Source organism: Mustelus asterias, chromosome 17 (assembly GCF_964213995.1).
Source record: "Mustelus asterias chromosome 17, sMusAst1.hap1.1, whole genome shotgun sequence".
In the NCBI taxonomy this organism is placed as follows: Eukaryota; Metazoa; Chordata; class Chondrichthyes; order Carcharhiniformes; family Triakidae; genus Mustelus; species Mustelus asterias.
This window is the reverse complement of record NC_135817.1, coordinates 47,462,673-47,475,029: the sequence shown is the minus strand read 5'-3', so window position 1 is coordinate 47,475,029 and position 12,357 is coordinate 47,462,673. Positions and strand designations below refer to the sequence as shown.

The 12,357-nt window shown below is 43.2% G+C and overlaps 1 protein-coding gene across 1 annotated transcript in view; it reads right to left on the bottom strand.

Moving 5' to 3' along the window:
* Positions 1–3,893: 3,893 nt before the first annotated feature.
* The window catches only part of LOC144506451 (cyclic AMP receptor-like protein A), a 192,053-nt gene continuing 183,589 nt past the window's right edge, over positions 3,894–12,357 (bottom strand). Inside the window, exons 12-13 of the mRNA XM_078232583.1 lie at positions 10,969–11,116; positions 3,894–4,448 (exon numbers count right to left, since the gene is read on the bottom strand). Of these exons, the coding sequence (XP_078088709.1) occupies positions 4,284–4,448; positions 10,969–11,116 (313 nt within the window). The 3' untranslated portion in view covers positions 3,894–4,283. The remainder of the gene's footprint in view (positions 4,449–10,968; positions 11,117–12,357) is intronic.

Sequence of the window (12,357 nt, the reverse complement as noted above, 5' to 3'; positions counted from 1 at the left end):
CCGACCATCATCCCTTGCAGAGCTCCCCCTGCTGACCTCCCCTTGCCAACCACCCCCTTGCAGAGCTTCCCGCGCCAACCATCCCCTGTGCAGAGCTCCCCTTGCATAAGCCCATCATTGTGCACTCCCCCCATCTTTGCCCCACCCCCATTCAGGCCACATCCCCTTGGCCTGGTCCCTGGCACACAGTGTCCAACTGGACACTGCCCAGCCATGTCCATAATCACCCGGGGGCTTCATTGGGCTCCGATCCCCATGGTGTGGCCATCATGTTTGGTCCCCGCTGCTGCATCAGTAGTGATTCTCGCTGGTGTGACGGCACGCCGGAGAGGGTAGAAGCATTCAAGAGGGGAGGAGCAGCTGTGCAGGACCAGGTAAATCCTTTTGACTTCCGTCATTTTTATGTCAATAGGCTTTGCCTATCTCTATCATAAGCACTAACAACCCCTGTATATGTCAGGCAAAGGAGACATTCATCGCATCAGTCTGGGTAAGATTCAAACCCTGGCCCTGAATGTTAAAGGACAGCACTACATCACCCAGGTCTCAGGACAACTTGTTTGTTTAAAACACACAACCAGGTTATGGAGAAAAAAAATCTATATACAAGGCCCATGATGGATTAAAAAAAAATCAATCTTCTGAGCTTCAGGGAGGTATGTGACATCTATTCACTTTCTCTTGTATGTGACTCAGTGACATAATTTACAAGAATTATTCTTGCGCATCCAGAGTGGATCCACAGGAAACAACGGAGGCCTCGGGTTCGCTATCTTCCGAGAGCAGACTCAAGCTGCAGAACCCCAGGAAACCACATCATCTGCTGTGCATGTTGCAATTACGATTCATGTGAGTTGACCGTTATTCTTTATAAAATGAAGGATACAAAAAGCAAGATGTGATTGTATTTTATGGCTACTTGCAAAGGGATTGAGAGTGTTCATGATGGGATAGCCTCCGCCCCCCCCCAGATTATTTCTTTGTGGAAGGTGATGTAAGATGGTGAGCAGCCTGAAAGTGGGGGTGTCAGGGAGGGAAAGAGAAAGAGAAAATATATTAATTGGTCTGTGCTTGATGCAGTTTTAGCTGGCAACGCCATGGCTTCACAGTAATTATCCTAAATGGGAGAATTTTAACCCCGTAAAGGAACGGGTTGGGGTGAGGTGAAATTTTAGAAATCTTAAACTACCTCAAAGCCACCGACTTCTGGGTTTAATGCAGCTGGGACAATCCATTCTCCAGAGGCAGGCTGGTCATTTAAATATTTTGTGTCTGCCAACTTACCATCTTCTGTTGCACCCACTCGTCCATAAAGACATCCAAAATTGGACTCCCCTCCTGGGGTTGGGGATTGGACACCTTCCGCTGTGAACCCCCCCTCCCCCATGCACATGCTCCCATAAGCAGGCTATAGGCCCCTTACTTGTGGTCTGCTTCCGAGTGCTCCCCGTCTAATTGGAAGACAACACTGTTATTCAAATTGACTCCCAGGCAGGGAACCTGCTAAAAGAAATTGTGGAAATCTGGGCTTCTGAGTTTTCCTACTAATCTCCAAATTTTCTCTCCGTTCAAAAAGAGAGATTTTGTTCAGACCATTTGGCCGACATTTACTACATATTAAAATATTAAAAGTGTATCCCCAATTATTTAAACACGGAAAAATAGTGTACTCTAAATTATTTCTTAGAAATCAAGATAAAACGGCAATTTTCAAATCACCAGGTTGATGCCCAATTTATCCAATATTTTTCAACGCTCATTTCCTTTTTTGAATTAGTTCTGTAAAAATGTGTAAAGATAAATATATTTTATCCTTTTTTAAAATGTATATTTTTTTCTCTATTAGTTTACTCTGTGTAGAGCTCCAAAGGGCAGCTCTTGCCAACATAATTTTCCTTCAAACACTGGCTTGTGATACAAAAACTGAAGACATCTTCAGAGTTCCCATCAATACCACTCAGTGACTGACAAACATGATGTCCATTTAGATGGGGCAGGGGCTAGTCCTCACAGCATTCTCTCTATCCAGCATTGTAGCACAGGATTAAGAAATGGCCTATCAATGTCAGCTGTGGCTCAGAGGTTACAGTCTCCGCTCCCAGTCAGAAGGCTGAGAGCTCAAACCCCTTTTCTGAGACTTGAGCATATAATCTGCAGTGCAGTACTGAGCAAGTGCTGTGCTATCTCAAACAACATTTTTCAGAAGAGATGTAAAACTGCTCTCCCGGTGGACATAAAGATCACAAGAAACCATCTGAAGAAAAGCAGTAGAGTTTTTCTAATACTTTGGGTCATGCTGAGATTGTGAAAGGTGCTGCATAAATGCAAGTTTTATTAATAACAATGGGCGTGATCTCAGCAGCCGTTTCATGCCATGCTCCCACTGCAGTGAGGTTGGAGAATCTGGCGCCCAGACAAATCTCAGTTCAGTGCAGCGGGATGGGAAAATCCCGCCGGCGTGAATGGTGGTAACATTCTGGCCAAAGACTCTGTTTCAGAAGTATAAGGTTCTACGATTACTGTTATTATACTTGACATTTCATATAATGTCAACGCCTAACTCATATTTTAAACTTGTTATGGGTTTTGGTCTGTTCTGCTGAATTAGTACAGGGTGAAATTCGACTTTGGACAACAGTGAAATGGCCGCCCCTTATATAATTTTCCTGATTTTGCTTTCTACTGCAGTTAATGGAAATGAATTGGGACAGTGTCCATCACGGGCAGCTGATCTGACCCTGCTGATTTTGTAGCTCTACAGAAGTTCAATTTCACTCCCTATGCATTAAAGCAGGGATTATCAAATGATGTGGAACAGGATGACCCAAATGCATAAGCATGCAGCATTAGACTCCCAGTCTGCTTGATAGTTGAATTATATCACTATAATGGACTTCCCTCATTCTCACTAAGAGTTTAGTCAGATTTCACTTAACAACTGATTAATGTATGTGATTTTACATTTGGGAGCAAATGGAGTAAGAATAAATTGCAATGAGTGCCCAATTAATGCTGCCTCAGGGGTACTAATTGATCACAAAACAAGGTTGACAGTGACTGTCTCTGCTGCAAAAAGCTACAATTTTGTAAAAACTTGAGGATAAACTCGTTCTTGCTCTCGCCATAGGTCAGGTATCAATTGCAGACAATCTGTAGCCAGGATTCCATAGAACTGCTCTGAGCTGACTGCCACACTGCTAAAGACAGCTCAGAGCAGTTTATGGTGAGTGCTAATTGTATCTTGCTACAGCCATGGTGATGCGCCACCTTGGTGGCCTATACTTTCTATAGAGTTTCTACCAAACCATCAAAATCAAATGAAAAATGAATTTAAGGCAGAATTGCCCCTTTCAATTAACAGCACATCTTGCAGGAAAGCTTCAGTCTGCTGCAGTTAAGCACAATAATTTTACAAACAAGTATAAAAAAAACGCAACGAAGTACCCATGCCAAGGTTAAAAACCGATCCCAAAATAACACCAGTAAAATTAGCTACTAAGCTACAAATGTTATGGACCTAGACATCTACAAATAGCTGTAATGTCTGCTTGATCTTTGAAAAGAGTTATCTTCAATAACCTGGGCACTTTTCAGTAACTGATGTTAAAATAAAATTGTAAACATTTTTCAAAACGCAGTGAAGTGGTTTTGGGCCTCTGCCACATAACTAAGGGTCTGCAGCTGTGTATTGCCTCTCCTCTTCAACCTCCCTACCCCCTGAACAGTCCGCATTCTTCCCTGCATATTGTATAGGGACAAATGCAATATTTCACTTATTAGAATTTTGTTAGCACAACCTGAACCAGATAGACAAGCCAGCCAAACTGAGAATGTGTTGTACTAAAAAACATTCAAATTAAAGCAAAAACAATCTTAAACCCAATGCCCTCAACAGAGGTATAAAACAATTATATTCATTTTGAAATAAAACACTGCACTTAACTTTTCAGATATGGTCATTGCATCAATTTACTCAAACAATGCTCCCTTATTCAAAATTATTTTCTTATTTTTCCTGAATAGCTTTAGATGATCATTTTTTTAGTTTGTAACATAGCTACCAGACACAGCTGAAAGGAACAATCTTTTTAACTATGTGTTTATGTTTAGCGCGGTGCCTCCTCTACAAATCTGTAGCTTCTGTTCCAGTTTTATGACATTAAATATTAAGACCCTAGAATTAATAATGAGGGTTGACAACTCATCTCGAGTGTCACAGAGGGGTTCTTCCTTTGTCTAGGAGTCCAAGAGTGCACATGCTCAGTTGCAGGGTGTTTCTGTTGTCAGGGCCTTCTGTCCCGAGATGTCACGGTGGATGAATAAATTGCTCCTGTGCCGTCATCACACGAGTCTGAGGAATCGCTTTCCAAATGGGCCATGTAGCGCACTGGCCCTGGCTGGTACTCCTTAATCAATGTCGTATCAGAAAATCTGGACTGGAAAGCAAGCTGAAAAAATGAATATGTCATTCACTGCAATAAAAGAATGATTTCGGGGACATGCTTGGGGGGGCTTTATGTCTTTTCCATCTAAAAGGTAATGTGTGAAAGTTTAATAAAATTCGTTATAATAAAAATACATGATTAGAACAAACAAAATGCACAGAATAACAATTCAAGCAACAACCGTCTTTTAACCTTTTTAACTGTTCTGAGTATGTTAGGGACTTTCATTATTCTGAAGACAAATTGGAAGGGCACTTTTGACCTGGTGAATAGGGAAAGGGGTAACATCTATGCAGCGGAGACAGGTAATCTTTCCCAATATATGAGCCACATGATTTCTGCTGAAAGGTTGTACCAAAGTAAAAAGGTTAAAATAAGCAGAAAATAATTAATAAAAGCAGGTTTACTAGAAAAGTCCGCAAAATGAAAACAAAACTGCAGAAATGCAGAGCAAAGAAACTAAAGGATTACTTTCAAGGTCAGGGTTAATAACAGACTAATTAATTGATGGAGCCAATGACAAGGCATCAAAGCTATGCATGAAATGCTTTAGATATAGTTCTATGTTGAAATTCAACTTAATTTTGGCTGAAATACTTTAATCTGATCATCAGCCTGATGGGACACTGTTAAGTACTGTGTTGACATGCGATTTTTTCGTAACATTATTATTAACTGGCTCAACAACAGGGTGCAGCTGCAGACAACTGTAATAAGCACAGATATCTCAAGGCTTTGACCCTGGTGCTCACTGGAAGCACGGAAATCATACTGATCTACCAAAATGCAAGTCACAGATTTCCTGTAGCCTAAAGCATGCTTCAACAATCTTGGTTCAGTGAGCAATGATGAACTCTGCTTTTGAATTTCTCTACACAAGAAATTTAGGTTCAGCTGTTGATGTTTGGTTAACAGTTACTGGAACAGGAAATACAATCTGGGTAATTTTGCTGCTGGTATTCTACTTGGAGCGTTTTTTCACTTTTGCAGAAGTTGCAGCAACTCTGTTCCTGGAATAATTATAGAATCTTGAGAAAGCTATAACAACCTTTGTGGCGATATTCCAGTACAAGGCCACCACCAGTCTGGTTACAACCCTCCAAAGCTGGAAAAGGCAAACTTCAACTTGGAATGAACTTTCTCTATCAACTTTGCTAATCTGTATGATTATACATAATCATGGTGCGGCAGGTGGCACAGTGGTTAGCACTGTTGCCTCACAGCGTCTGGGACATGTGTTCAATTCTGGCCTTGGGTCACTGTCTGTGTGGAGTTTGCACAATTTCCCCGTGTCTGCGTGGGTTTCCTCCAGGTGCTCCGGTTTCCTCCCACAGTCCAAAGATGTGCGGGGTAGGTTGATTGGCCATGCTAAATTGCTCCTTCGCGTCAGAGGGATTAGCAGGATAAATATATGGGGATAGGGCCTGGGTGGGGTTGTTGTTGGTGTAGGCCCCCTGGGCCAAATGGCCTCTTTCTGCACTGTAGGGATTCTATGCTTATGTCCAGGAACAAGAGGCATGCTTTGTCTGGGGATTGCTAAAGGGGTCTATAACATCCTATTGCTGGATAGACTAAACAGTAATCAAGTCATTTTTAAGTAGGTACTACGACCATAACTTGAGATTTGGGCAAAGATTTAATATTTAAATGCAGCCACCTTACAAATAGTGCCACTAGGGGAAACCTATAATTCTTTCCAGGCTGTGATGCCCCCTCAATGGCCAACAATGTTGCACAACTTGTAGCCTCTTTGCTGCCCAGATGTAATGGTCCCCCATTCATTAATGGTGGTTAGATTAAGTGTTGTCTTAACTTTTGCAAAAGTCAGCAATGAAGGGTTAGCCAGGACAATACAAGCACATACATGCAATATTTTAATTTTTTGTGGCAGTTCTCTCACTTTGGCAGAAAGGAAATGGCATAACTGGACATGCAAGTCATTTATCTGGTGTTTCAGTTAATATTACAGTGGGAAAGTCACACATAATTCTATCCCTTGAAATCTTTCTACAGTTTTTCACTTCACAATTTTAATACTTTCAACTAATTTACTTAATATGCTACGGCAAACTCCAAAAATAACATACACGAGTATTCATCTAAAAATTGGACAACTGTATTTTTATGAAATATACTTCACAATTTATTTCAATAACATCAGCTTGTAATTATGTAGCTTCTTCAACCTAGCAAAATGTCCCAAGGCACCTCACAAGAGTGTTAGAAAATAGATTTTGATACTGAATAGCATAAGGAGATATTAGGACAGGTGACCAAAAGCTGGGTTTGAGAAAAAGTTTAAGGAGCATCTTAGAGGAGGATTGAGAGATGGAGAGGTTTAGGGAGGGCATTTGAGAGCTTGGTGCCTTAACAGCTGAAGGCACAGCCACTGCTCTTTCATGGGATATGGACGCCAGCAAAGCCAACATTTGTTGCCCATCACTAATTGCCCTTGAACTGAACATTTCTGAGGGCAGGTAAGCGTCAACCACATTGCTTTGGGTCTGGATTCAACTGTAAGCCAGACCATGCAAAGATGATAGATTTCCTTCCCTAAAGGACATTAGTGAACCAGATGGGTCTTCATGATAATCAATAGTTTTTTTGTTACTGAGACTAGCTTTATATTCCAGATTTATTCATTGAACCAGCTGCCATGATGGATTTGAACCCATTAGTCTAGGCCCTCTGGATTACTAGTAGTTTAGTAAAATTATCACTATGCCACCATCTCTCCTATGACGGAGTGATTAAAATCAAGAATGTGCAAGAGGCCAGAATTTGAAGAGCACTGATATCTCGGAGGGTTGTAGGATTGGAAACGGTTTAGGGCTAGAGGGAAACAAGGCCAGAGAGATTTGAAAACCCAGGTTGAGAATTTTAAAATGAAGGCATTGCTTACCAAGGAGCCAACGTAGATTGGCAAGCACAAGGGTGAGGAGCGAATGGGACTTGGTGCATGTTAGGACATGGACAGCAGAGTTTTAGATGACCTCAAGTTTACAAAGGTGTTGAATGTAGAAATCCATTCAGCGTTGCATTAGAATGGTCAAGTTGGCGGTAAACAAAGGCAAGAATGAGGGTTTCAGTGGCAGATGAGCTGAGACAGGTATAAAGTCAGGCAATAATATGGAAGTGGAAATCGGCAGTTTTATGATGGTACAGGTATGTGACTAGAAGCTCAAATCAGGGTCAACCATTACACCAGGGCCAAAATTTTCAGGATGGCAAGCGCTCAGTGCCCGACATCCTGAGAGTCGGCAGGGAAATGCATCCCCACCCACTGCCATTTTATGCTCAATTGAGCATTGATTGGCAGCGGGCAGCACTTCTTGTCTGTACCTGGACAGAAGTCCCGCTTGGGGAGCTGTTGGCCAATCTGATTGGCTGGCAGCTCTCCAGCTCCTTCAGGCAGTGCTGCAGTCCAGGGACCGCACCAGGTAAATATCAGGGCTACTGAGGAGGGGAGAGTGGGGGATGATCTTGGTGGTACATAGTAGGCTGGGGGAGGGGGTGGCCGGAATTCCCAGGACTCTGAGGGGAGGGCAATCGTCAGTCTGAAAGGGCCTTCTGATTGAGCACCCCCTGACTTCCTGCCCGAGATCAAGGGTTAAACATTTTTAGTTTCTCACCATCTGTCATTGGGCGTCCATCAGCATAAAATTTGAGGCTGGGCAGGAAATAGGGATATCGGTGGACTTCCTATCACTTATGCTCCCCCCATCCCAGTAAAATTCTGGCCCATGTTTACAAAGACCCTGGTTCGGCCTTAGGAAGATGCCATGGAGAAAGGGATGGCAGACTTAGGCTCCCCAGTATCTATCTGGGAGGAAATTTCTGCTCAATCAGTTCAGGATGTTGGACAAGCAGTCTGATCGAGACAGTGGAGAGGGTTGAGAGAAATGGTGGTGAAGTGGAGCTCTGTGTTGTCAGAGTACATATGGAAACCGATGCTGTGCTTTCAGATAATATTGCTGAGGGGCAACATGTAGACAAGAAATAGAAGGGTGTTTTTTGTACTGCCATCTTGCTTGGCGTACTCCTGGAATGGTTACTGCTTGATGTATAAGCTGACCGGCCATCCGAAGGGTCTAAATGACTGCCTCATGTCACTCAAGGCCTCACTGGCAGGCAAGAAGCAAGTTACCATCATCAGCACATATGCCCCACAATGACCAATCCTGAAGTTATCAAGGAGAAATGCTATGACGATCTCCACTCCCTGACTACAGCGACATTTTGATGAAGATGACGCTGAGGTCAAGCATCTTGGAGAAAAATACAAGTTACACAGAGCATACCTAAATGACAAGTCCACAGCCAAAATAACTGCTTATGACAACGTCCACAGCACAGTCCAACGCACAATACGTGAGATGTCAGACAATTGGCTGAGTCAAAAGGCAGATTCAATACAAACCTACGCTGACAAAAATGACCGGAAGCGCTTCTCCGAATGTGTCAGGATGGTCTATGGTCCCCAACCAGCCAACTCCTCTCAGCTACTCGGTGCTGATAGGACCACACCACTCAATGACATCTCAGATCCTGGAGAGGTGTGCTGATCATTTCAATAACATCCTCAACAGACCATCCTACATCAATGATGAAGCTATAAATAGGCTGCCCCAAGTCAATGCCAATTCTGCTCTAGGCATTTCACCCACACTGCTGGAAACAGAGAAAGCTGTACAGAAATTATCAAATGGCGAAGCCCCTGGAGCCAATCAAATTCCAGTGGAGATCTATAAATAGTGTGGATCACAGCTGCTTAAAAAGCTCACTTAGCTCTTCCAGTCCATGTTGGAGCAAGGGGTCCTTCCACAAGACTTTAAAGACGCCTTCATTGTTCACATCTACAAATGCGAAGGCAATGACCAGTCTTGTGACAATCAGAGAGATCTTTGCCAGAATCCTCCTAAACCGACTCATATTACATCTTGACCAAGTTCTACTTCCAGAAAGCCAGTGTGGTTTCAGGAAAGGGAGAGGAACCATCAACGTGGTGTTTGCTGCTTGCCAACTGGAGAAATGCCAAGAACAAAATGCTGACCTTTACACCACCTTTGTCGACCTAACCAAAGCCTTCGACACAATCAGCCATGAAGGGCTCTGGAAGTTTCTGAGCAACTTTGGGTGCCCAGACAAATTCATTCAGATGGTTTGACAGTTCCACGATGGCATGCAGGCCTGTGTCTTTAATGACAATGAGACTTTGGCCCCCTACCTTGTCACCAGTGGAGTGAAAAAGGGCTGTGTATTAGCACCGGCCCTCTTCAGCAGCATGCTCTCAGCCATGCTCACTGACACCTTCCAGGATGAGGACCCAGGCGTAGACATCAAACACCCAACAGACGGCAGGCTTTTCAACCTGCTACGCAACCAGACCAAGCCCAAAGTCCTCGTTGATAGACTGTGAGACCTTCTATTTGCTGATGACTGTACACTAAATGTTGGAAGTGAGATAGACATGCAGCACATTATGGACCTGTTCTCTGCATCCTGTGATAACTTCAGTCTCGCCATCAGCATAGAGAAGACAGAAGTCATGTTCCAACCTACTCCAGAAAAGCTCTATAAAGAGCTGACAATGAGAGTAAACGGCCAGGAGCTGAATGCTGTGGACGTTCACCTACCTAGACAGCACTCTCTCACGCTGCCTTCATATTGATGATGGGACCGATGCCAGAACTGCCAAGGACAGTGTGCCCTTCAGAAGACTTCACTATTCAGTATGGGAACATAGAGGGGTGACCAAGCAGTCATTCTCTCCACTGTTCTCCATGCAAGTGAGACCTGGATAGTCTACCAGCGACACGCAAAGGAAATCAGCTGTTTCCACCTTTGCTAGTCTGCAAGCTCCTCAACATCAAGTGACAAGACAAAGTCCCAGACACAGAAGTCCTCAGGAGAACCAACATGGTCAGCATCTCCACAATGTTAGGACAAAAACTGCTCCAATGGGCTGGACATGTCATCAGAATGCCTGACAACCGACTCCCGAAACAAATCTTCTACAGTGAACTGCAAAACGGAGCAGGGTCACAAATGCTCTCCACAATCCCCATTTGCTTTCTATTTATACCGGGTCAGCTGACCACCACACCACTTTGCCATTGGTTACATTGTCTCCTGGGTCAGCTGACCCTCACAGCATGTTATCATTGGTTACATTAGAACATGAAAAGCGCAAAAGCTTCATTGCTTTTGGTGTTGCAGCTGGGGATGAGATAGTGGGACAGCAGCCAATCAGAAGTGCAGCAGTGTGAGAATCACACTCACCTTCCAGAATTGTTGCCGTCAAACTAATTTTAATATCACGGTTGAGCTTCTATGACTCACACAGGAAATAATACACTGCCTCAAGTTTTAAAGTCCTGCAGCTATTTCAAGGGATAGAACAACACATTTCTCAAGTTTGAAACTCAGGAGGCTTGTGGTAAAATGCAAAACCTGGAGCAACCACAGGGGATTCTTCAGGAGAAAATAAGGCAAGGAGTTGTTATTGATCAGTAAATGTTACCTGGAGAGATGTTAAGTTCAGCTGGCTCCATGTTTCCCTGTCAAATCCAAACACAATGGCATTGGCCAGTCCATGCAGTGGAGCAGTAATAACATGGAGGAGCATCAGGACGAAAACAGGATGGCTGGGATCAAATGCATTGTGCAGCCTAATATAGAAACAAACAGAACAGAAAGTAATGAATAAAAGCAGCTGTAACAATGTTTAACCAAAAATTCTCAAGTAGGGAATTCCCTTGTCAAATTACACCTGTAGTTTAGGTCAGGGAATTACAGAAGCTTCAGACGAAACTCAGAGAGTTCTTCCTGGATCTGTGCCCAGGCTTAGTGTGAAGAGTATCAGAATAGTCAACAGGTTTTTTGCATACATACAATCCAACTCACCAATTGTCTGATATTCACTGTGGCCAGATGCTCCAGTGCAGCTGAGCAGAGACAGAGGAAAATCTCCCTAATTATCTCTTAGCTCATTTTCCTTGAATGAACAAAACCGTGTAGCTGAGAGCAACATCTGTCAAAATTGAACCTATGGTCCTGATTAAGAGGTGGTTTCTTAAAGTAGTCTCATTCAAGAATTTGTGAGAGATGAAGTTTTGTGCACATAAATGAAAGGATAAAGTAATGCATAATAATGACTTCAAGACAGCAACTTAGGAACAGAGGTAAGCCATTAAATTTCCCACCATTCAACTCGGTCACAGTTGATCTGTGACCCAACTCTTTTGCTTCACATCCACAATGACCCAGGTTAAGAAACATCTGTCAATCTCAGATTTAAAGTTAACAATTGATATAGCATCATTTGTGAATGATTACACATTTGCGGATGGGCATCTGGAACTCGGTGTACACAGTTGACATGGGGAGGTCTGTAACATTCCAGAGCTTGGCTGATGCTTGACCTTACTCTTAAAGTAACAAATTCAATCTGGAGGGTCCTCTTGCCTCTGAGACCTGCAATTCTGCTTCAGACCAACCCTGCAGGTCACAGTGCTAATGGGTAGGGTGAACCTAGCTGAACTAGCAATGGAAAGCTGACCAGTAATGTGTTATGATTAGCTACACGATTAACTAATTAAACTTCAGCAAATGCACATTTGGGATTTCCAAGCCTCAGCTCTGCCAATATTCACCTATATTAGACTTACAAAGTGGGAAAATAAAAATCATGGGTGGAATTCTCCCATCCCATCCCACCCGCGTCGTGTTTGGAAAATCCAGCTGGAGCTGGAAACACACCGGCATAAAAACAGTGGATTACTGGCGGGTTGGTTCTCCCGTTGCCTGGTGATGTGAGCGCTATTTACATCTCATGAACGTTCAGTAAAACAGCTGCTCACCGAAATTTTGTCAGGCCTTCCAATCAAGGCGAGGGCAACATAGATACCCT